The 26138-nt window shown below is 35.4% G+C and overlaps 1 protein-coding gene across 1 annotated transcript; it reads right to left on the reverse strand.

Moving 5' to 3' along the window:
* Nucleotides 1–41: 41 nt before the first annotated feature.
* Nucleotides 42–5507, reverse strand: LOC104114149 (translation initiation factor IF3-4, chloroplastic). Its single transcript, XM_009624528.4, has 9 exons — nucleotides 5143–5507; nucleotides 4770–4809; nucleotides 4623–4682; nucleotides 3818–3870; nucleotides 3105–3160; nucleotides 2975–3008; nucleotides 693–765; nucleotides 510–602; nucleotides 42–406 (listed from the first exon to the last, which is right to left on the reverse strand). The coding sequence occupies exons 1-9, from the start codon at nucleotides 5394–5396 to the stop codon at nucleotides 266–268; spliced, it is 804 nt and encodes a 267-aa protein (XP_009622823.1). The 5' UTR covers nucleotides 5397–5507; the 3' UTR covers nucleotides 42–265.
* Between the last annotated feature and the right edge of the window lie 20631 nt (nucleotides 5508–26138).

Raw genomic sequence — 26138 nt, forward strand, 5'->3', positions numbered from 1 at the left:
TACTTAGAGAATATTCAAATTCCTCATGCCAACGCGTGAAATATAACAAGTGAAGTAAAGCTCAACTTACTTCAACTTCACCTATTAGATGTTACTACAAAAACTTGAATGTTTCTTGCTACTATTACAGACACTACACAAGTGTATATCCTATTACAGACTTGTATTTGACTAATTCTATACAAGACATATATCAGGGTGGCATCTCACATTTCACTTTAGAAACATATGCATATGATTATCTGCTAATAAATTCATCTGATGCTCAAACACTGGCTGAAACTTCAGTTGCTGGTTTTTCCTTTTTCTTCGGTTGCTCTTGACCTTTCTGTACAATAGCCTTATTCGGTACCAATACTATGAACATGTTCCTATCCCTGAAACTTTTGTTCTCCTCGGTTGCAAGCTGCGAATGGCACCATAATATAAGACGTTAACTAGCCGGAGAGTGAAAAAGAGTTAGACTACTTCACGCAAAATAATTGAAATCCTGCATGCACCAAACTTACCTCGCCAATGTCATTCTGAAAACGCTTTATTAGCTCAATAGCATTATTTCTGAACTCATTTTCACGGCCTTTTAAGTTCACTATGATTTTTACCTGCAGGAGTTACCATTAAATAATGTTTAAATATTAAACCATCAAATTCGCAAAAGCACTTGCATGCTGAAATACAAGATTCCGAGCTACCTTGTCACCATCTTTCAAAAACTTTTGAGCAGCTCTCAAACGCACTGAATAATCATGAGAATCAATATTGTAACTGCAATAATATTCAAGAGAACTTTCAGATACCAGGAAAGGAGGCCAAAACAAATGAGGGAAAATAGGGTAAAAAATGTACCATGCCGCAACATATTAGTAAAGATTAGCGCTACAACCGTAAAAGATGTGACCTACTAGGTTTACTGGTCTTTTTTACTTCAGAGAACATTGATATTGAAGCGCTTACCGTGTGTTAAAACCTAACAATATAACTAACTTTTCTTGCTGGTAAATATGTCAAGCAATTTAACTAAAGCAAAGAGAAATACAAATATTGGAAATTCCCCCTTTTACCATTGAGAAAGCCTATTAACACAGAGAAATGGGAAGAAAACTTCATGCGCTTTTTTTCATAGAGGCCAAATCGATAGAGCAGCAATCACTTTAGAGACAGAGGAAAAGGATACATAGCACAATTGTTGACACAAAAGAGTAGTGTGCAGATGAGAAGAACCGTTTCAGAATACTTACAACTCTGAAAAAAGTAAAAAATGCAAGACCTATGGTGTGTGAGGTTCAAAAGGACTTACTGGTCTTCTGAAAAGGAGAAACGGAAGGTAAGTCACCCGTAACTAGAATTTCATGTGTCAAGTCATAATAGCCATTTCTTTTCATAGACAAGTCGTAGATACTTGTAAAGAGTCAACTGCTTACAATGAGCTCTCAGAGCCAATCCTTAGTAAACAGCCAAAACTAGTTAACTCTATGATGATCCACATCAATATTCAATAAACACATTAGGGAACTTGTTCATGATTATTACTTCTCCTTAATTTGAGGATACCTCAGAAGAGTTGATGTACACAGAGACGAACAATGAGTTAGATTATACCTCCGGTACTATCTTCTAACATAGCTAAAACATACTCTCTCTGTCCCAATTTATGTGTCATACTTTCTTTTCTAGTCTGTCCCAAAGAGAACGTATACCTCCTTATTTAGAAACAATTTAACTTTAAACTTCTTACTTCACCCTTAATGAGATGATTTTATAGCCACACACTTTAGACCACAAGTTTCAAAAGTCTTCATTTCTTTCTTAAACTTTGTGCCGAGTCAAACAATGTCACATAAATTGGGAAGGAGAGAGTATGTTTTCTCAATAAGTAAATAAAGAATCTAATAGCTAAAATAATTTCCTTTCCTAGTTTACCAAGGATTTTTCACATTTGCTCAACTCTCACAAAATCCCATGCTCTCTCTATCTTCTCTAAAACTCTGAAATTCCAGGATTTCACTTTCTTAGCCATCAAGGAAAAGGTTTTCACGGTCCATGTCTTTACTCAAGCCAAAGCAGATGTGACTTATATTTCTCTGTTATGTTTTCAGTCTTATGTTATTTTAGCAATTTACTCGTCACAGTCTCATTTTATATTAAATCAAAATGACTTAAATTCAGAAGGTAAAATCAACAAAGAAGTACAAAAAGGCTTCTATTGTTAGAGTATGCCCCATTCGACATAGTCAGATGGAAGACAACAAATTAGAGACACATCTCTGGATTTTATGGATGAATAAATTGATGCCTGATTATTTTGCATTTGTATATGATATCAGCCGATGGTTTTTCAAGTCTACATGCACTTCATTCTTGCTGTTCTAGTGTTAGTATTATATATTTGCATTAAATGATTTTGTTATTCTCAACCTCTCGGCCCAATAGCAACGCTAATGGTAAGAAATTTTTTTAAGATAAATGCAGCTCAAATGAATTATTTCCAGGAAAGAAGGCACATCCAGACAACAACAACATCAATTTGAACCCGTCCGCATTCCTCGCCTTCAATCCTACCCACCTGGTCTCCTGAACACAAGCTATATTGACCTTCCTCTTCTGGAGAATCTTCGCAAGCTCTATAGACTTACCCGTCAACGTCCCTATATTCCACGATCCAATCCTCAACCTACAGGCTCCCTTGTTGCCTTTACCCCCTCTGGTCCCCGTCCCACCCCCTGACCCGTGTCCCACCCCCCGCCCCTCCGCCCCGAGGACATGACCCTACTCTGCCATTACTAACCACACAAAAACCATAAACAATAAAGAATAAAACTTTAAATACTGAACCACCAAAAATCAAACTAAAGGAGAAAATATGGCCATAGTGTTAAAACTTTTCACCAAGTAGCCATCTAATGAAGGACTAGGAAAAAAGCTAACATTTTCTCAATATACATCAGCGCTAGGTATACATGATATGGAACCTTACCCCATTTTGAGCTCCTTCAAATCCATGCGGCTGGCTGCCATTAAAAGAAAAAGTTCATCCGTAAAAGGAAGTTAAAACGGGATCTATATTTCAAACGAAAAGCAAACTTCTAAAAAGGCAAGACATGTACCAGCATTTTTCTTTTGCTGCTCCTTTTTCTTCTTTTGCAGTTCATACTTATACTTACTGCCAAAAACAAAGCAAAATATCAATGCACTGATCTCTTAGCAATTCAAAATAATAAGAAATATGTGAAAAAGATCATTGCATCTAGTCAGCATACAAACGATCTAAAATTGATAAGCAGATAATAATTTGCACTATAACGTAATAGTCAAGCAAAAATAACACAGCATATACCTATGATCGTAATTTCTAACCCACCTAATTCAAGCCAAATAGTATGCTTTTTGAAACTTGCTTGGTTTTATATGATTTTCACAGTTTCATACAAGCTCGGCTTCCGGTTTAAGAAATATTCTTAACCCAGTTTGGTAAAAAAGAATCAAAATTCCAGCTCAAGCAGATCGTATTTCATGATTTTTACTCTTTCATTCTATTCCCAAGAACACAGAAACAATTAAACAACCCTACAAAATAGTAAACACTCTTAAATCTTATACTAGTAACAAGTTCATGTAAAACTAGGACTAATGAAACGGAACAGAGGGCATACCAATTACTCCTATTAGATGTGTCAAGCTACAAATTACGACCTTAATGACTCATATGGCTTATACTCAAATTCTGCACGTGTGTAACTAGATCATTCCAGGAATCAAGAAGCATCTGTCAAGATTGAAAATCAGAGACAACAAAAAACTTCTGATGGATATATCTTACTTGTAATCCATCATTTTGACAACCGGCGGATCTGCTTCTGGAGATAGAATCACCTACAAACATCCGCCAAAGAAAGAATAACATAATCAAACCAATATTAACTTTATCCTAATCAGTATTCTGGATAAGCTACTCTTCGTCTAGCTCAACCTAGGATAGAACTTCTGTTGACCACTAAATACATCATCTTGCATTTCAATTTTTTTCCTGCAAGTAATATATTCCCTTCTAACCAGGGGCAGATCCACCGTTACAATATCAGGTTCATCTGAACCCAATATTTTCGACATGGAGCACAAATTTATGCATAAAAATCCACTAAAACTGCAACAAATAATAGATATGAACCCATTACTTTAAAAATATAATGGGTTCATGCGAAGAACCTTAAAGGTTGAACATAGAGTTTAAATCGTAGATCCGCCTTTGCCTACATCTAATAACCTGAAGCAGTATTATTCTTATCTTCCTGTAACCCCCCAACCAACCAACCCCCTCCTCCCCACCCCCAAAAAAAAAAAAAAAAAACAGTACAGAGTATATTATCTTTCTTCTTGGAGCTTCATAACTGCAGTCAACTTTGCCTAGTTTAACACTTATAACTGCATATTTTTTACCATCTTTGGAATAAAATTCTTTTCTTGACACCACATTATTTTTTACCATACAATACAAGATTACTAGCACAAATGAGGAAAATTAGAGGACTACATTATCATAGTTGAGGGATATTTTATTATCCCCGTAAACACAAAACTTGAAGAAAAAAGTTACATACAATCAATTCAGTCTTTCAAAGACATACCAAGTCAAGGCTGGCATCCTCAGCTTTCTGAAGAGCTTCCATTTTTGACACTATCCCCAGCTATATAACAAAAACCAATTAAACAAAATCAATGATTAATAACAACTAAGAAACCAACACAAGAAGCAAATATGAAATTAGACTAACCATGTTCTGCTTTTCATCAATGAGCCTAACCTTGTCTGACCTATTTCAAAGCACCACAAAAAAACTAAAAAAGTTAACATCTCTAACACAAGCCCAATACATTTCAACATTTAAAAAGAACATTTAATATCACAATAACTGAGAAAACCAAAAAAAGGACATGAATTTCCTATAAACATTACAACAAGCTGAGCGCACAACAGAAGAGACTAAAACAAAGTTAACATCTTTAACAAGAACCTAATACATTTTAAAATTAAACAAAAACATTTAATATCAAAATAACCAAAAACTCTATTAAAAAGCAAAATGGATAAGAATTTCACATAATGTTACTCAAGCTGAGGGCATAACAAAAGAACATGTGGAATACCTGATAGAGGAAATATCAAGGGCTTCATCATCATCAGAACGTGGGGGCGGCCGGAAGTTACCACGGCCGCCTCCACCGCCGTAGCGGGCGGAGACAGTGGCAGCATAATAGATAAGGGAGGAGCAAGAACGGAGCTGAGGAAGGTGAAAACGGAGGCCAAAAAGAGAAGAATTAAGGGAAGGAAGAAAAAGGGGTTTAGTATTTGGTTTAGAGGAAATGGTGGGTGTGAGAGTGAAGGTGGTAAGACCCGCCATGGATGATGGGGGTGGGTGGGTGGTTTTACAGAGAGAGTTAACACACAGTGTGGTGGATCTTATCCATAGGTGCTCTTGCTCTTGAGGCTTTGCTACAAGTTTTTTTCTTTGGTGATATTTATATGGTTGATATAAATATATATATATATATATTCTTATTGGCTCCATTGTTTCACCCTCATATTCTTTTATTAGGGAGGTGGATTTTATGATTCATTAATATTCTTTATTTTAATATGTCATTAAAAAGGCAGTCTGATACACTAAGCTCGTTAAAAAGACAGTTCGGTACACTAAACTCACTCTATGTGCGAAATTCGTAATTCAGACTATATTTTTGTAAGAGACTATTTTCACGGCTCAAATCAGACTATATTTCTATAAGAGACTATTTTTACGGCTCGAACTCATATCCTCTGGTAACATAGGAGCAAATTTATCGGTTACACCAATGCTCTCCTTCAATATTTTTATATGTTATATATATATATATATATATATATATATGAGATTTGTTAAAATAATATATTTTCTATTTAAATTATAATTGATCATACGTGATCATTATTTATTCCTCCATATTGTCCTAATAAATTAGTTTTTGTTTTCTCTTTTTTTCTTCTTCTTGTTTTTTATAACACTAGTATTCGAGCTAGCTTTAGAGAAAGGGCAATCTGGTGCATTAAGCTCTCGCTATGAGCGTGATTTGGGGAGGATCGGACCACGACGGTCTATTGTGCGCGGACATTTTTGCAAAAGACTATTTCCACGGTTCTAACCCGTGACCTCCTGGTCACCTGACAGCAATTTTATCAGTTATATCAATGCTCCCCTTTTCGAGCTAGCTCGCCTTAATTATTTTTTAGCTAGAAAGATACACAAACCATTAAGTTTCAAGAAATTACACTCAATAACCTTGAAAATGAATGGTCTTGATTTTTTAAATCATGTTGCCCAATGGATAAAAGTTTAAGGTCAAAAGTGTTGCTCATGATGCAAGCGAGCAACACTTATTAAATTTAAAGTTTTACTTACGAAGCAAACGGGGTCAAAAAAAAAATAAAAAGTGTCACCTGAAGTGTCCTATATGTGCAAATCAGTTTTGGTTATGTTGCTATTAAGCGAGCCAAACTAGTTCCTTAAAATCAAGGAGTGGCTATGTTTTAATAAACGGAAAAGAGCCAAAAATACCCTTAAACTATTTGAAATAGCTCAAAAATATCCTATGTTTGTTTTTTTTTACCAAAAATATACCGATCGAACCGGAAAAACCGGCCGAACCGATAATTTTAGTTTTTTCGGTCTTTCGGTCGATTTGCGGTTTATATTTTTAAAAAGTTCGGTGATCGGTTTGGTTTTCGATTTTCAGTTTTGGTGCCCCAATTTTCAGTTAAATCGAAAAACCAAAATTTTAGTGTATAGTTTTGGTGGGCTCTTCTTCACCTATTAATCTCTAGCCCAATTTGCTTACCCACACTCTAAAGGCTGAAGTCCAAAAATCTATTTTTCAAAACCAAGCCCTTTTGTTAATATATACGTATAGTGTATAGTTTAGACTATGATTTCAGTTTACCAAATCCCTTTTCTATTTTCTCATTCAAGATTAGTTACAGTTCATAGGAAAGTTGAACACGGCCTCATTCTTTTTTCATTTTTGTGAGTTTGTGATGTATTAGTATTTAACTAGTTAACCGGAGAAAATGTACAATTAACTTTTAGAAAAAGTTAATTGTAAAAAACTGAATTTAAAGGTCTTTTCTTGGTAGAAAAAGCTCAAACAAAAATCCCTTAAACCGACCGAACCAAATCGAATATCGACCGAACCGAACTAAGAAAAACCGATAAAAACGAACTAATATTGGTTCGGTTATTGGTGCACCAAATGAAAAATCGAAAACCGATTAAACTGAACCGAACTTTTGAAAAACCGAACTGAACAGATCAATGCCCACCTCTATTGCCGTCTATATTTTGGACTACAAATGTCCTTAAACCGTTAGTCTTGCCATTGAAGGTGACATGGCAGTCCAACTGGGATAGATTTGCTTACATGGCCATCCACCTAAGCAATCTAGCATGGCAAAATTAATTTTTCGGAAATTTTTATTAAAATACAAAATCAACACTTATTCCGAAAAAAGTAAAAAAATTTCGAAAAAATATTTATTTCTGAAATTTTTATTAAAATATAAAATCAACACTTATTCCGAAAAAAGTAAAAATTTCAGGAAAAATAACCCCCAAATATTTATTTTTCCGGATTTTTTTTACTTTTTTCGGAATAAGTGTTGATTTTGTATTTTAATAAAAAAATTCGAAATAAATATTTTTCCGAAATTTTTTACTTTTTTCGGAATAAGTGTTGATTTTGTATTTTAATAAAAAATTCTGAAATAAATAATTTTTTCAATGGCATTTGTGGTCCAAAATATAGACTGCAGTGATATTTTTGGTACAAAAAAACAAACGGATGGCATTTTTGAGCTATTTCAGATAGTTCAAGGACATTTTTGGCCCTTATCCGTTTAATAAATTTACAAAAGCTGGTTATATTATGAACATTATCCTTAAACGTGGCCTTCTTTCCAATAAAAATTATTTGGGATGGTCCTTGTACGATTTTCAAAATTATCATAAATATTGTTTGAACATCTATTTGCATTTTAGTTATATGGTCATGAATTTAATAAACAACAAACTTTAGCAGAGTCATTAATTTTTTATTTCAATCTTAACTAGTCGTAGAAGATTATTTCTGTTATAAAATAAAGACCGTAAAGTAAAGACAAGTATAGAGAGAAATTGATATATTATTCAAATTTCAAACTTATGTACATAATGAACTGAAAACTCCTCTATTTATAGAAGAAATGAAGCTGTTGTGTAAGCTATTTGCGGGCTGCTATTGCAAGCTGTTGTGTAAGCTGCTTGTAAGTTGCTATTACAAGTTGCTGTGTAAGTTGCGTGTAAGCTGCTACTGCAAGCTATTGTGTAAGATGCTTGTAAGTTGCTATTGCAAGCTGTTGTGTAAGCTGCCACTGTATCAGATATAGATAATCTTCTACCGGGGGTAATGTTTATCCATAACAGAGTACCAAAATGATAAGCTTCTTTAGGAAGCTTATTTCCAATAGAGTACTAAATAGATAAACATATTTACGGCGGAGCCTCATATGGATAAACTTCTTCAGGAAGCTTATTTACAACGGAGTAAATGAACATCCATAATATAATATATTTATAACACTACCCCTTGGATGTTCATTAAAAGATAATCTGCCTCATTAAAACCTTACTAGAAAAAACTCTAGAAAAAAAATCCTAGTGAAGGAAAAAAAGTATACATATTTAGTAATACACATTGCTAACTGCCTCATTAAAAAAACCTTATAAGGAAAACCCTATGGAAAAAAACCTTAGTAAGGAAAAAAGAGTACATCGCATATTTTACTCCCCCTCGTGAAAACCTTGTTTCAAATATTTGAGTCTCCGCATTACACTCTTGTATACCATCTTCTCAAAAGTTGAAGTTGGCAAAGATTTAGTGAATAAATATGCCGGATTGTCACTTGAACGGATTTGTTGGACATCAATATCAATATTTTCCTGAAGATCATGTGTGTAGAATAATTTTGGTGAAATGTGCTTCGTTCTATCTCCTTTTATAAATCCTCCCTTCAATTGAGCTATGCATGCAATATTGTCCTCGTATAAAATTATAGATCTTTTATCACATTCCAAACTATATTTTTCTTGAATAAAATGAATCACTGATCTCAACCATACGCATTCCCCACTTGCTTCATGAATTGCTATTATCTTAGCATAATTTGAAGAAGTAGTAATAATAGATTGCTTTGTGGAGCGCCATGATATGACAGTACCTCCACATGTAAACACGTACCCGGTTTGAGATCGTATTTTATGGGGATCAGATAAATAACCTGCATCTGCATAACCAATAAGATCTGCACTACCTTTGTTAGCATAAAACAAACCCATATCAAGAGTTCCCTTTAAATATTACAAAATATGCTTAATTCCATTCCAATGTCTCGTTGTAGGAGAAGAGCTATATCTTGCTAGTAAATTAACAAAAAATGCTATGTCAGGCCTTGTAGCATTAGCAAGATATATAAGTGCACCAATTGTACTGAGATATGGTGTTTCAGGACCAAGGAGTTCCTCTTCCTCTTTTGGAGGTCGGAACGGGTCCTTATTCACTTCAAGTGATCGAACAACCATTGGTGTACTCAATGGGTACGCTTTGTCCATGTAAAAGTATTTTAAGACCCTTTCTGTATAGGCAGATTGATGTATAAAGATCCCGTCTGCTAAATGTTTAATTTGCAGACCAAGACAAAGTTTTGTCTTTTCCAAGATCTTTCATCTCAAATTCTTTCTTAAGATATTCAATTGCCTTTTGGAGCTCTTCTGGAGTTCCAACAAGATTTATGTCATCAACATAAATAGCAAGTATAACAACTTCGGATGCCATTTTCTTTATAAAAATACATGGACAAATAACATTATTTATGTAACCTTCTTTCAGCAAATATTCAGTGAGGTGATTATACCACATGTGCCCAGATTGCTTTAAACCGTACAAAGATCTTTGTAATCTGATTGAGTATATTTCCCGAGATTTTGAATATGCTTCGGGCATTTTAACTCCTTCAGGGATTTTCATGTAAATTTTACTATCAAGTGACCCATACAGATAAGCTGTAACCACATCCATTAGATGTATTTTAAGCCTTTTACGTAAGGCTAAACTGATGAGATATCGAAATGTTATGGCATCCATAACAGGTAAATATGTTTCTTCATAATCGACTCTAGGTTGTTGTGAGAATCCTTGTGTGACAAGGCGAGCCTTGTATCTTTCAACTTTATTTTTGTCATTCCTTTTTCGCACAAAAATTCATTTATGACCAACTGATTTTATACCAGCAGGTGTTTGGACTACTGGTCCAAAGACCTCTCTTTTAGCAAGTGCGTTCAATTCTGATTGAATTTCCCCTTGCCATTTTGGCCATTCAGATCTTTGTCGATATTCTTCGACAGATCGGGGTTTAAAATCCTCACTATCTTCCATAATATTAAGTGCAACATTATATGCAAAAATATTATCCACCACTATTTTAGATCGATTTAAATTAATCCCATCACCAGTAGAACTTATTAAAAGTTCATCGCTCACTTGAGTCTTGGGTTCATTGATTTCTTCAGGAATCTCAGAACTAATCAGATTTTGGGTCTCTCCAGGAGATCCTTTCATAGTATCGCTATCATTTGTCGATTTTCTTTTTCGAGAATTTCGATCCTTAGAACCCAAAGGCCTACCATGCTTCAGGCGTGCTTTAGGTTCAGTAGCTCTCATGCTAATAGATGGTCCTGCTGGGACATCAATTCGGATAGGCACATTCTATGCAGGGATATGTGACTTAATTATCCTATTCAAATCAGTAAATGCGTCTTGCATTTGATTTGTTATTTTTTGTAAATGGATGATCTTCTGGACCTCCTGATTACATATAGGGATACATGGATCAAAATAAGATAACGATGAAACTTTCCACACAATTTCTCTTTTGATTTCCTTTATCTCTCCCCCTAATTATGGGAAATTTGTTTCATCAAACCGACAATCTGCAAATCGTGCAGTAAATAAATCTCCCGTCAATGGTTCAAGATAGCGAATAATAGAGGGTGATTCAAACCCAATATATATTCCTAACCTTCTCTGTGGGCCCATCTTACTGCGTTGTGATGGTGCTACTGACACATATACAGCACATCCAAAAATTTGCAGATGGGCAATATCTGGTTCATGACCAAAAACTAATTGTGACGGAGAATATTTATTATAATGTGTCGGTCTGAGGCGGATAAGTGATGTCGCATGCAAGATAGCATGACCCCAAATAGTAGTGTGCAATTTTGTTTTCATAAGTAGTGGTCTTGCTATCAATTGCAGGCGTTTAATAAATGACTCTGCAAGGCCATTTTGAGTATGAACATAAACTATAAGATGTTCAACTTTTATCCTAACTGATAGACAATAATCATCAAAAGCTTGAGATGAGAATTCTCCAGCATTATCAAGGCGAATAACCTTTATGGGATAATCTGGGAATTGTGCCCTTAATCGAATTATTTGGGCTAATAGCTTTGCAAACGCCATGTTGCGAGATGATAGTAGGCAGACATGAGACCATCTTGAAGATGCATCTATTAGGACCATAAAATATCTAAACAGCTCACTTGGTGGGTGAATAGGTCCACATATATCCCCATGTATGCGTTCTAAAAAGACAGAGGATTCAATGCCAACCTTCATTGGTGATGGTCTAGTGATCATTTTACCTTGATAACAAGCATCACAAGAAAATTTATTATTTGTAAAATCTTCAGGTTCTTTAATGGATGCCCACTCAAAATTTCAGTAATTCGTCTTATTATTATTGATCCAGGATGGCCCAAACGGCTATGCCAAAGTACGAAAATATTTGAATCAGTAAACTTTTGGTTTACGATAGAGTGTGATTCAACTGTACTAATCTTTGAATAGTATAAGCCAAAAGATAAAGTTAGTAACTTTTCTACAATGCACTTCTAGCCAGAAACATTCTTTGTAATACAAAGATATTCCATATTCATTTTATCAGTGGTCTCAACATGATACCTATTTCGGCGGATATCTATAAAACTCAATAAGTTTCTTCGGGACTTGGAGGAGAATAGTGCATTGTCTATAATAAGTTTTGTTCCCTTAGACGGAAATATAGTGGCTCTTCCGGAGCCTTCAATTAAACTTATATTACCAAAAATTGTTGAAACATTTACTTTTTCCTTATGTAAATAAGAAAAGTATTTCTGATCTTTGAATATGGCATGGGTTTTTCCACTATCAATTACACAAATATCTTCATGATTGGTCTTTGATCCAAACATAATTTGAGGATTATCCATATTCTTCAAAATGACATAAACAAAATAAGTATGATAGTAAACATCATTATTAAAACATAACTTTTATTTACAACAATTACATAACCATACTATCTACTACAAACAATAAAAATTAAAATATTTACATCTCTACAGATTCATCACCGATCACATGACTTGTTTCTCCTTCCGGGAGTGCAAAGTAATCAGCTACATCCAAATGCATGAAGTCTAAATTATCTTCAGAAATAAAATTTGCTTCAGCATTTTCCTGTGTCTTCTTCAGGGAGGCTTGATAAAGCTCAACTAGGTGCTTTGGCGTACGACAGGTACGTGACCAATGTCTTTTTCCTCCACATCTATAGCATGCATTTTCTGGCTTTGCTGCTTGTACCGCTTCATGCTTTTGTTCCTTCCTTTTCCACTGCTGGTGGTGAGGAGGGTTCTTTGGTGCATTATTATTACCATGATTAAAGTTTCTTCCCCGACCACGGCCATGACCACTACTGGGGCCACGTCCTCTTCCACGCTTAGCTAGGTGGAAGTTCGTCTCATTTACTTCAGGGAATGGACAAGAACCAGTAGGTCGACTTTCATGGTTTTTCATTAATAGCCCATTATGTTGCTCGGCTACAAGAAGATGTGAGATAAGTTCAGAATACGTTTTGAATCCCATCTCTCGATATTGTTGCTGCAGGAGCATATTCGAGGCATGAAAAGTGGTGAAAGTTTTTTCCAATATATCATGATCAGTAATATTATCACCACATAGTTTCAATTGGGAAATAATGCTGAACATAGCAGAATTATACTCACTGATAGATTTAAAATCTTGTAGCCTTAGACGAGTCCAATCATAACGTGCATGTGGAAGAACGACCATCTTCAGGTGATCATATCTATCTTTCAAATTATTTCACAGTATAACTGGATCTTTAACAGTAAGATATTCCATTTTCAGGCCCTCATCAAGGTGATGACGTAGGAATATCATTGCTTTGGCACGGTCTTGATTTGATGCCTGATTTTTGTCCTTGATGGTGTCTGCCAGACCCATCGCATCAAGATAAATTTTGGCATCAAGCACCCAAGACATGTAACTTTTGCCCGATATATCCAGGGCTACAAATTCAAGTTTAGAAAGATTTGACATTATTTAGAAAAGGAAAGTTCGTACCTCTGATACTTTCAAAGTATTTGCTCGAGATGGCAGAGTCTCGTGTTGATAACGTGTTATAAAATAAAGACTGTAAAGTAAAGACAAGTATAGAGAGAAGCTGATATATTATTCAAACTTCAAACTTATGTACATAATGAACTGAAAACTCCTCTATTTATAGAAGAAAGGAAGTTGTTATGTAAGCTGCTACTGCAAGCTGCTGTGTAAGCTGCTATTGCAAGCTGCTATTGTACCAGATATAGGTAATCTTCTACCGGGGATAATGTTTATCCATAACGGAGTACCAAAATGATAAGCTTCTTCAGGAGGTTTATTTTCAATAGAGTACTAAATAGATAAACATATTTACGGCGGAGTCTCATATGGATAAACTTATTCAGTAAGTTTATTTACAACGGAGTAAATGAACATCCATAATATAATATATTTATAATAATTTCCACATTTAATAGTTATATGCCACAAGATATAATGTGACTCAACTAATGAGTCTAATGTCTTAGATATGTTATCCAGATTTACGAGTGTATATTTGGTATATCATGTTTTATACGATAGGAATTGCACCTGGTAGTTAGTTTTCACCTGTTATTTAAGGTATATTTAATTTTTTCAAATTATTTAACTTGTAATCGATGTTGAAAAACTTCAGACAAAAGCGTTGATTCTCCTCTTCTTCTTCGTTTAGGTCAATTTCAGACAAAAATAATTGAAGTTTGGGCGGCCAAACTCACACTATTGAGACTTATATTGTATTTATATTTATCCCCTTTATAGTTAGTGTTAGTTAGTGTTACGCCCCAAACTCGGGGAGCGCGACCGGCGCTCAACCGAGATAACCCGACCAAGCAAGCCTGTACAATACCTTCTACCCGAACTTACTCAAGAATAACAGTAAAATCCAATTCATTAATCAAGCGGTGAGTAGGATCAAGTAATGAATTGTTTTTATTAAACAATAGGGAGATCATATAGACAATAACAATTCATTACCATTAGTAACTATGTTTAACAAGTCTCAAAATACTTGCATTGTAATGATTTGAAGTGGAACAAGTGATCAAAACACAAAATAACTTGTTTGACTTTTCCAACACCCATATACAACCCACATATGTCTACGGAGCCTCTAATAGATACAAAGGAGTACAATGATAGTGCATGCAACAAGGCCCAGGCTATACCTCTAACACCTTACATAAAGAACAAAAGATACATGACCCCGAAATGAAGTAGGGTTCACCAAGTCTGTTGGGAAAAGAGTGTACCGCTATCACTGATCAATGCCTCCTGTCGTGGAACCACCTGCATCTATTAAAGATGCAGCGTCCCGGCAAAAGGGACGTTAGTACATGTGGAATAGTACTAGTATGTATAACTAAACACCCTCTCAATGGAATGAGTAATAATAAAAGGAGGAACCAACATGAAGTCAATAGAAACCTCAAAGAATACCAAAACATCAAGTTAAGAACCACATAAGTTTTCAAGTAAATTTTCATGTTTTTAGGTTGGGAGATCTTTAGTACCGATATACCATCATTCAAAATACCACCGTACTATTACAATGAGTCCGATCACGACTCGATCGGCTAGGCCGTTTCATTTGAGACATCAAGCACAATCACAATTTCAATTATAATTTCCAGCACAATCACCACCATGTGTGCGGCATGGTGTCCGATCTCGACCTGATCGGCTAGGCTGTCTCACCTGAGACATTATCCTTTTCTATCAATCATCTCATCTCATACTCCTTTCACATCTTTTCAATTCATTGGCACTAGCGGCCACAATTATAATATCATTCTTGGCACTTGGCCGTATCTCATATTTCATGCTCACCCTTTTCACTTTCAAACATCATCATCATTATCAGCAACAAGGCTTTTCAATTCAAGACTTTAAATACACATGTGAGCAATTAAGAGTCTTAGACATATAGAGGTTTTTCACTTAATTTGTCATAATAACCTTCATTCAAACTTGACTTGAAGTCGTAAAATTCTTAACACATAGCCCATACTTTGAACATATTCTCAAATGATATCATAGCATCATAAAAGCATTTGGAATGCACATTGAACATATAATTTTCAACACAAGTTTATTCGGAATAGCCAATTTCATAATGACCAAATCGGGTCTTACATAACTTACATAAACACCGTGAGATTCAATTCTAAGAAAGGAGTTTAGCCAACATGCCTCAATTAAGCTTCCTTAAACTCTAAAATATTCTGGAATTCTTAGCAACTTCAATCTATTTTAGAAATATAACAAGTTGAACAAAAATTAGGAAGATGATCATGGTTCTAGCTCATTTGAGCATTTTATCAAACACTAGGTGTGCGTTAAGGTTTCAAGGTCCTTTTATGGAGGATTCCATCATCCACAACCTATTCTTTACCATTTTTAGCTCACAATCTTCCTACACCCTTCGATTACACATGCATGTAAAATAAACAACTCCCATACCCACGAATTGTCTTGCTAATTACCCATTTTTAGTTAAATTTTAAAATTAAGGGCTAGGGTATAGAATCTTACCTCTAGGATGAAGACCTAGTGAGTTTTTCTTGTTAATCTTTGAGGATTTGAGCAAGAATCGAAGGACAATTTGTTGAAGATCACTCTCCCCTCTAGGGCACTCTCTCACTCATAAAATATCAGGTTTTTGCTAAAAATGGTTCATTGCGTCTATTTAATCGAAGTAGGGTCGGGTTATAAAAACCCCAAAATGAAGCTCCGGAACAGGGTCTGCGGTCCGCGAAATAGCCCTCCGGAACTGGGCTGGTCTGTCCCACTCTGTGGCCGTTATTCGGTCTGCAGACCTGTTCTACGGTCGCATAATGCGTCGCAGAACCTCCCTCCGCAAAATTTCCAAGCTGGTTCTGCGATCAGTGTGCGGCCCCCGAAATCATTTTGTGGTCGCATAATGGGCCGCGAAATGACATCCAAAAATGGCTCAAATGACTTCCTCATTCTGCGGCCATTCTGTGTCCCGCAGAGTGATTCTGCGAATGCATAATGGGCCGCAAAAATGCCCTTTTCTGCCAAACATTTACCTTCAACTCCCCAGCGCACTGTTTAACCCAAAAGCTATGTGCCGCGGTGAGAATCTCTATTATCATTAATACATACGCCTACCTCGGCATCACGAAACCCCGAGTTTTAGGAAAAATTTTAGGGGCCTTACAGTTAGTTGCAGTTTTGTACTTACACTTAGTAGTTAGATATGTGGTCCCACTCGTGTATATAATCTGTACATTGAGATAGTTTGAATATACAGAAATCATTTCACAAGTCTTCAGCTATCTTCTATAATGTTCATTTCCCCTCTCTCTCCCAGCAACTCATATGTCAATGGCGGATGCCTTCACCATGAGAATACACGAATTCAACATGATATTAGAGCTCGCGTTCCAGCTCTGAGTTTTTCTACCTCGTCTACTTTATCTCGTTGTTATTGCTTCTCTTTGCTCGGACTCAAATAGCAGAATCGAAGATTTAGGGTTTTGAGATTCACATGTTAATCGGGTGATTTTCTCTCGTTTTCTTCATAATTGATCAATCTTATCTACTAATTTGAATTGAATCATGGACGGAGATAAGGATACCTCAAATACAACTAACCCTAGCCTAGACACAACTAGTCCTCTATACATGCACCCGTCTGAGAGTGCTGTAACAGTGCTGGTACCGGTAGTCTTCGACGAAACTAGTTATAGATCCTGGAGGAGAGGTGTTATGAGAGCTCTTTCAGTGAAGAATAAAGTCGGATTCATCACCGAAAAATGTAAGAAGCCGAGCTCCGATGATGCGACCTTCGACCAGTGGGCTCGATGTGACGTCGTAAATTCTTAATTCACTCTCAAAGGATTTGGCAGGCAGTCTACAGTATGTCAATGATGCCGAGGAGTTATTGCAGGAGTTGGAGGACCGATACGATCAAACCAATAGGGCAAAACTTTATCAGCTTCAAAAGTAAATAAATGACCTTAGTCAAGGTACTTTGGACATCACATGATATTATACAAAAATGAAGAGACTTTGGGAGGAATTAAACACCTTAAATGCCTACGTACAATGTAGTTGTCAATACACTTGTGGAGCCAAAGCAAATATGCATAATCCTAGCATTCCACAAGCCTTCTCCATTCTAATTCAAGAGGAGAAGCAAAGAGAAGTCAGGCCAAGCAACCAATTGGCAATGGAGTCTGCATTACTCAATGCCAATTGGCCTGGTTAAAACACATTCAGAACTAACTATGATCCACATACACGGGGCACAATGAATAACTCATTAAGAGGAAATGGAAATTACACACTCAATAAGTCAAGACTTTTCTGTGACTATTTCAAGAAGTCGGGGCACACAAAAGAAATATGATATAGAATAATTGAATTTCCACAAGACTTCAAGTTCACTAAAGGCAAGGCAGAAATACAAGGTCTGTTGCAAATGTTCATAGAGGTTGTGAAGAGTAATTTGGTGGAAGTATTGAAGGATCAGAGCACAAGAATTCAAACCAAGGTGTGTTAGGTCTGACAAAGGAGTAATATGGACAATTGCTGAACTTGCTGGAGACTTTCCAAGCTGAAATACAGGGGAGAATCCAAACAACATTGCATGTGGAGTTGCAAACTTTGCAGGTATTCTAGCTTGCTCTACTTATAAAGAGATTGCAGAAACAACTATGTGTAAATAAATCTATTGCTGACTTATAGATACTAGATGGTAGAGCCTCAAACCACATGACTTACAGAAAATCCTTTAAGACTTTACCTTATCCATTTTTAGTTACCCTACCTAATGGATATAGAGTCAAAGTGACATAAATATGAGATGCATTCCTTGGTCCCAGTCTAACTTTGTTTAGAGTATTATATGTGCCTAGCTTCAAATTTAATCTCATCTCAATTCACTCATTAACTGTGCATCTCAATTGTATGGTTAACTTCAATAGGTATCTCTGCTTAATGCAGGCCTTTCAATGAAGAGGCCTCTGAAAATTGGTAAGACAAGAAGTGGCCTATACTTCCTCCGCTCAATGTGTCTCAGTCATAAGTCTAAGTCAAATTTTATTTCTGCTTTCAACTTGGATCTTTTCAAGTACTTTAGTTCATGTCTTCCTACATCTGTTGATGCTACAAGTGGAGTTAAGAGTCATCCTCCTCATTCATCTGCATTTGTAAATAAATCATCATGTCCATCCAATGATGTAAATATGCTTCATTCAATCAATAAGACTGACTTTTCTACTGTTAATTCCATTTCAATGTCTTCTGTTATGTCTCATAGAAATGTTGTTGATCACTTGTGGCACAATAAACTAGGACATGTACCTTTTGTAAAAATTGGGGGAATTTCCACAATACCTGTCACTTTTGCTCCCCAAACGACCTTTCTTTTGCCCAATCTGCCCAATGGCTAGACAAACCAGACTTCCATTTACCTATAGTACCACTACTTCTACTAAAATCTTTGAACTAATACACATGGATCTATGGGGCCCTTATCATATAAACACATATAACAATCATATATATATATTTCCTGACCTTGGTTGATGATTTCAGTAAATCAACCTAGACTCACTTGTTGAGCTGTAAAAGTAATGTAATCTAGATCCTCAAAGCCTTCATTTCCATGATATAAAATCAGTTCAAAACCACAGTCAAAATCATTTGGTCTGAAAATGGCCTAGAATTTGTCAATAATGAATCAATGTCATACTTCCAAACTAAAGGAATTGTTCACCAGAAAACCTATCCATACATACCACAACAAAATGGTGTGGTAGAGAGAAAACATAAGTACCTACTTAAAACAGCCGGGGCATTATTATACCAGTCCAAATAACCCATGATATATTTGGGGAGGGGGGGAGGGAGGGTGCATCCTCACTGATACATACCTGATAAATAGATTGCCTTCCTCAGTCCTTAAAAATAAATGTTCTTTTGAGATTCTCTATGATAGTAAGCCCAATTATTCACATCTTAGGAGTTTTGGCTACTTGTGTTATCCTACCACCTTGAAAACTCATAAGGATAAGTTTGAACCAAGATCCACACTTCATGTATTCATATGATATCCCTTTGGAACAAAAGGGTACAAGGGCCTACACTTCGTCACTAAGAGGATACATGTTCCCGGGATGTTCAATTTCATGAAAATATATTTCCTTTTGCCATTAAGTCTAAGTCAAATCCTTCTATTTTTCCTAAATCATTTCCAGATTCAACTTCAACATGCATTGATTCTGACCCTTGTAGTTTGAGAGATGATTGCTTGTCTGATAGGAATGCACCCTCATTAGATTTTGTCACCACTAACTCACCTAATAACTCACCTACCCATACTGCTTCATCACTTGAAGACTTAACCACTAAAAGCCAAACTACTACTTCACCTGAAAGACATTCACAACAAAATGATGATTCCACCCTCACCAACCAATCAGATCTTCCACAATTGAGAAGATTATCTAGAACTCACACAAGTCCCTCACAATTTAAGGAATATATTTGCTCCATACCAAATTTACAGCCTAGCACTTCCCAAATTAACCAAACTTCACTTACTACATTATGTGCTTATAAGCATCATGTTGCATTCAATACTCTTAACCATGAAAGTCAGCAGCTTTTAAGGAACATTTCACATAACTGTGAGCCAAACTCTTATGAGGAGGCAACCGTGAATCCTGCATAGCAGGAAGCTATGACACAGGAATTTCAGGCCTTACACACTAACCATACTTGGTATTTAGTGCACTTACCTGCAGAGAAGAAAGCCATAGGTTGCAAGTGGGTGTACAAAATCAAGCACAAAGCTGATGGGAGCATAGAGAGATTCAAAGCAAGATTTGTGGTGAAAGGTTACACTTAGGAAACAGGGATTGATTATACGGAGACATTCTCTCCAGTGGTGAAGATGACTACAGTTAGGACATTGGTCACTATTGTAGTAAAAAGGGGTGGAGTCTTTACCGGTTGGATGTAAATAATGTTTTCCTCCATGGGGACTTGCATGAAGAAGTATACATGGAGATTCCACAAGGTTTGATGGTAGATGACATTAGCTTGGTGTGCAAGCTCAGAAAATATCTATATGGGCTCAAACAGGCTAGCAGACAATGGTATGACAAGTTAACAGAATCTCTATATTCAAAAGGTTTTAGGCACTTAGCAAATGACTACTCACTGTTTTATAAGAAAGAAGGAACTTCACTGGTGTTTGTAGCAGTCTATGTAGATGATGTGATCCTAAGTGGCAATAACTTAGAAGAGATAGAAAAACTAAAGACATTCTTGCCCAACCAGTTTAAGATCAAAGACTTGGGAATATTACATTACTTTTGGGGTCTGGAGATATTGTATTAGTCTGGTGGAGTCCTGATGACTCAAAGGAAGTTTGCTAATAACTTGTTGAAGGAGTATGACTGCTTAGGCTACACCACTGTGTCATCTCCTCTTGATTCCACAATCAAGTTGAAAGCTGGAGAAGGGCCTCTACTTTCAGATCCAATGTAATATAGAAAATTAGTTGGAAAGCTCAATTTCCTCACCAATACAAGATTGGACAAGCATATAGTGTCCATCACCTGAGCCAGTTTATGCAAGCCCCAAGGGAGCCACATCTGAAGGCTGCTTTACATGTCGTGAGAGACCTGAAGCATGATCTTACATTGGGAATTTTTCTGTCCAAGGATCCCAATTATGGGCTAAGAGCTTATTGTGATTCAGATTGGGCATTTTGCCCTGATTTAAGGAAGCCAGTCAATGGCTATATTGTCCTACTTGGTGATAGTCCTATTAGCCGGAATTCCAAGAAACAGAGCAAAGTATCACTATCTTCTGCTGAAGCAGAGTACATGTCAATAAGGAAAGTGGTAGGAGAGCTAGTGTGGGTGGAGAGGTTGATGGAGGAACTAGCAGAGGTCTGCCATGATCCTATTCCTGTATTTTGTGATAGTCTGGCAGTTGTTTACATTGCATAAAATCCAGTTTTTCATGAGAGAACTAAGCACATAGAAGTAAATTGTCACTTTGTGAGGGACAAAATTCAAGATGGGTTGATTACACTGCATCACATCTCCACCAATGCATAGTTAGTAGTTATTCAGACCAAGGCTCTTACAGGGATTAAACATTCTGCTATTCTTGGAAAGTTGGCAGTGAGTTCCTCGCCTCCAACTTGGGGGGGGGGGGGATATTGAGACTTATATTGTATTTATATTTATCCCCTTTATAGTTAGTGTTAGTTAGGGGTAATTTTGTACTTACACTCAGTAGTTAGATATATGGTCCCACTCGTGTATATCATCTGTACATTGAGATAGTTTGAATATACAGAAATTATTTCATTGGTCTTCAGCTATCTTCTAGAATGTTCATTTCCCCTTCTCTCTCACCATCTCATCTGTCAACGGCGGATGTCTTCACCATGAGAACACACGAATTCAACACACACAAAAATGTCCGAAGTTTACTTGTTTTCAAATTGTATGAAGTTTGTTTTTGGCCAGCCTAACTTCAAACGTTTATGTCAGACTCGCGTATCTTAAGTTACTTTTGGGGAAAATAGTACGGGCTAGCCAGTTTTCAGACTGGTAACTGAAAAATAGCTAGCGTTTGTAAAGTTATTAAAAAATAGCCACTATTTTACTGCAACACAGAAAGTTCCAGCATAATATACTGAAAATTAGTGCATATGCGTATGAATTACCAGTATATTATGTTGGAACTCCAGCACACGGAAAGTTCCAGCACAATATACCGGAGATTGGAGCACCTGCGTATAAACTTCTAGCATATTATGCTGGAACTCCAGTATATTATGTTGGAAGTTCACATGTAAAAAGTTCGAACTCCAGTATATTATGCTGGAATATTTTTCGGATTTTGAACAGTGTTTTTGTTCAGATTTATCTTTACATAAAAAGTGACTAAATTTTGATTAATTTTAAAACTGTGGCTATTTTTCAATTACCACTTGTAAATTTGACTATTTTTGAATTTCAACCTTGCTTTTAAGCTACCAAACTTGCAAACGTTTATGAATTTTGGCCATATCTTAAATAGGGGACCTAAAACCGTCTATTTATGCACTTTTTCCCTTTATACTGAAGTACACAAATACCTCTCAAAGTGGATGGTCTAGAATTTTTGGCCCTGCTTGTTCATGGGCAAAACTTTAAGTTTAACAAGTGTTGCACTGCAACACGTTTAGCTTTTGACCTTAATGTAAATTTTTGCTCCTCGAACAAGTGGGAGTCAAAATTTAAAAACCAACCCAAAAAGTGTCATACTTCTCTAATTTTTTGGATACCCTTCCCTCTTCGTTCTTTGCCAATTTAGTTGAACTCACTTGTCCTGGTTGCATAGTGAAAATAACGAGCTAGCTAGTTTTGAACTGGTAATTGAAAAATAGCCAGCGGTTGCAAAGTTATTGAAAAATAGCCACTATTTTAGCAGAAACACGGAAAGTTCCAGTATAATATGTTGGATTTTGGAGCTCTTGCGTACAAACTTTCAACATATTATGTTGGAACTCAAGCATAGGGGTGGGAAACGAGCGGTTTGGGTCAAAAACGGATAATGCAAAAACGGATAAATAATCCAACCCGATCCATATTTAATACGGATAAAAAAGGGGTTAACTGTCGGATAATATGAATATCCATATTATCCATGGCTTCTTGAATATGATCACTTTTGAGAGAATTTCTAGTCTCTCAAACTTGAGAAACCCCCAATTTGAGCTTTACAAATAAAAAATTTAAACTCATTGATTATCCATTGGGTATTCATTGGTTATCCATTTTCTAAGTGAATAATATAGTTCTTCTCCATATTTGACCCATTTTTAAAAAGTTCATTATCCAACCCATTTTTTTAATGAATAATATGGGTGGATAACTATTTTTTTAATTTATTTTACCACCACTACTCAAGCACATTATGAAATTCTAGCATATTATACTGAAAATTCATATGTAAAAAATTCGAACTCCAGCATATTATGCTGAAATTTTTCCGAATTTTTAGGAGTGTTATTGTTCAAATTTTATCTTTACATAAAAAGTGGATAAATTTTAATTGCTTTTGAAACTGTGGCTATTTTTGAATTACCAATTATAAATCTGACTATTTTTAATTTTTTGGGGGATTTTTACCTTCCTATACACTATTTGAAACTTTATTACCCTCCCTACTCAAGTTTCAATTTAATTACATAGCCATATACAATTTACCAATTATATACATTTTAGAAATTAAATGAGTATCCCTTTTATAATAGGGATTGAATAAGGAATCAATTAGTTCTCATCCTTATTCTCTCTCCCTTCTGCTCTCTCTCTCTCTCTCTCTCTCTCTCTCTCTCTCTCTCTCTCTCCATCTCTCTCTGTCTCTCTCTCCTACACTCTCTCTTTCTCCGTCTCTCTCTGTCTCTCAATCTCTCATTCTCTGTTCTTTCCTCAATTTTTCTTCCTGTGATGTTCTCTATTTTTTATCCTTTCATGTTGTATATATTTTTAATGAAATTCATCAATGGATTTCAAACGCTTTACTATAGAGTTTTAACTTAGCAATTTCCTTTCATGTTGCACAATTGGTGTTCAAATTGAAATTGTCAATCAATAAATTTTGAAGGTATTTGACTCTCCACCATTGACAGCCATTAAAAAGCTTTGAAGCTTTGAATTTGAATATGAATTTTCAAAAACTATTATTTGTTTGGATTGTGTGTTATTGCAAATAATTGGGAATATTATTTGGAGTTTATATCTCAATTTTGAGGGTGTTTGGTGAAGATTAGACTTAATTTTGGCTGAATTTCAGATTGAAACTAGAAGAAGAAGAAGAAGAAGAAGAAGAAGAAGAAGAAGAAGAAGAAGAAGAAGAAGAAGGAGAACACATGACATACCATATACTTACGAAATTGTAGTAAAGTTGTAGTGTAATTGTATTATATTGTAGTTAAGTATTTTTTATTATTTGAATGTTGTATAAAAGTTAAAAAATAGTTGTATAATATTTGAATCGTTGTATAAAATCTGTATTTAAGTTGTCAATACTATCTTTTTTACATAAAGTTGTTGATATGTATCAAAATTGTATTACGAGAGATATTTGATTGGAATTTTAGAGAGGAAGAAGCACACACCACACAAAATATATACAAATCAGATACAAAATATATATAAAATATACAAAAGATGTATCGTATAATTGTAAGTTGTATGATATTGTAGTTGTATTTAACTGGGTAAGAAGGATGTATGAAAATTGTAGATAAGTTACAAATACGTTATATATTGTATAATTACTTGTATAAAATTTATTTTTATTATGTATGTTTTTGTAGCTTATCAAATTTTGTATTAAATTTGTATGAAATTTATTTTTAATTTGTATGATGTCGTACCATACATTACTCTTTTCTTGGAATATGATGTATTGATTAAAGGCATTGATTTTTGTAATCGGGGCTTGTGTTGTCATGAAAGAAGTCCCCATTGAATAGGTTGTGTTTTAGTTTTCTTTTCTTTCTTTTTCTTATTAACCGTGTGCCCACTTTTGCCCCATAGATGTCAGTTGATTTCTTTTGTTGGTAAATTAAGAGGGTCCTTCTTTTCTGGCTTTGTTTTTTATCGTTCTCCTGTTTGCCATCAAATTTTTTCTTATGAGAAGCATAATATGATGTCTGTATTTTATTTATGGATAAGTGACAGAAGATATCAAACTATATTCTAATGAGATGGGATTTTCGTCAAAATCATTAGAGAAATTATTGAAATATTTTCAGCTTCACTTGTCTGCATCTTAATATTGCTACACGATCATTGCACTAGCTGAAGCAGTTTTCTTTCTTCTTTTGTTTCCAAAATTCAGACAATATGCTTGTCTACAAAAAAGTATTTAAAGAAAGAACAATTAGGGTGACATTTGCTTAGAAGTATTGCTTATTTTGTACTCTCCCGTCTGTTTGCTTTCTTTTCTTATCTTTTAAAAAAAAAATATAGTTGATCAGGGAAGGGAAATGTGGTTAACACCATTGTTCTCTTCAGTTATGCCTTTTTTCAAGCAAAGAATCCCTTAATTTAAGACACTAATAATAGATTTGGAGCCTTTTAAGGTGGAATATATATAATTTGTAAGTAATTTTTATTTAGGACGGGTAATATATAAAATTAAGATAATTTTGATAAATAAATTTTAATTATTGTATAGAAAAAAAAAAATCTCTTCTTTTTTTTCGGCTGCAGAAGGTCCAATTCATATGTTTATCGGGCCCATTACAGTCAAACCCAAGTTCCACTTGGACTATTTCAAAAAGAAACAAGAACCAAATACTTTACTTCCCAACATAGTACTTGTATTTGCAAGAGTATAACAAAAGCTACGTGGGAGTTCAACATCTCAAACAACTCATCAATTTCTTGACAACTCACTCCACCTGAGCTAACCATTTCACCGCCACCTAAATTTTAGATAACCACCACCGCTCCGCCTAATCTGTAATTCCCAAAATACCCTCATTTCCCACCCCATAATCTAATATCACCAAGGACTTTTCTGTACCAACGGGGTCC

The sequence above is a fragment of the Nicotiana tomentosiformis genome, chromosome 11 (genome assembly GCF_000390325.3).
Source record: "Nicotiana tomentosiformis chromosome 11, ASM39032v3, whole genome shotgun sequence".
Taxonomy (NCBI): domain Eukaryota; kingdom Viridiplantae; phylum Streptophyta; class Magnoliopsida; order Solanales; family Solanaceae; genus Nicotiana; species Nicotiana tomentosiformis.

Excerpts from the sequence above, each read along its gene's own strand:
- LOC104114149 (XM_009624528.4), bottom strand. The coding sequence starts at position 5,396 with ATGGCGGGTCTTACCACCTTCACTCTCACACCCACCATTTCCTCTAAA. Across the intron at positions 4,683-4,769 it reads TTGATGAAAAGCAGAACATG|CTGGGGATAGTGTCAAAAAT; the intron begins GTTAGTCTAATT and ends TTTGTTATATAG. Across the intron at positions 766-2,974 it reads TTGAAGGAGCTCAAAATGGG|TTACAATATTGATTCTCATG; the intron begins GTAAGGTTCCAT and ends ATATTATTGCAG.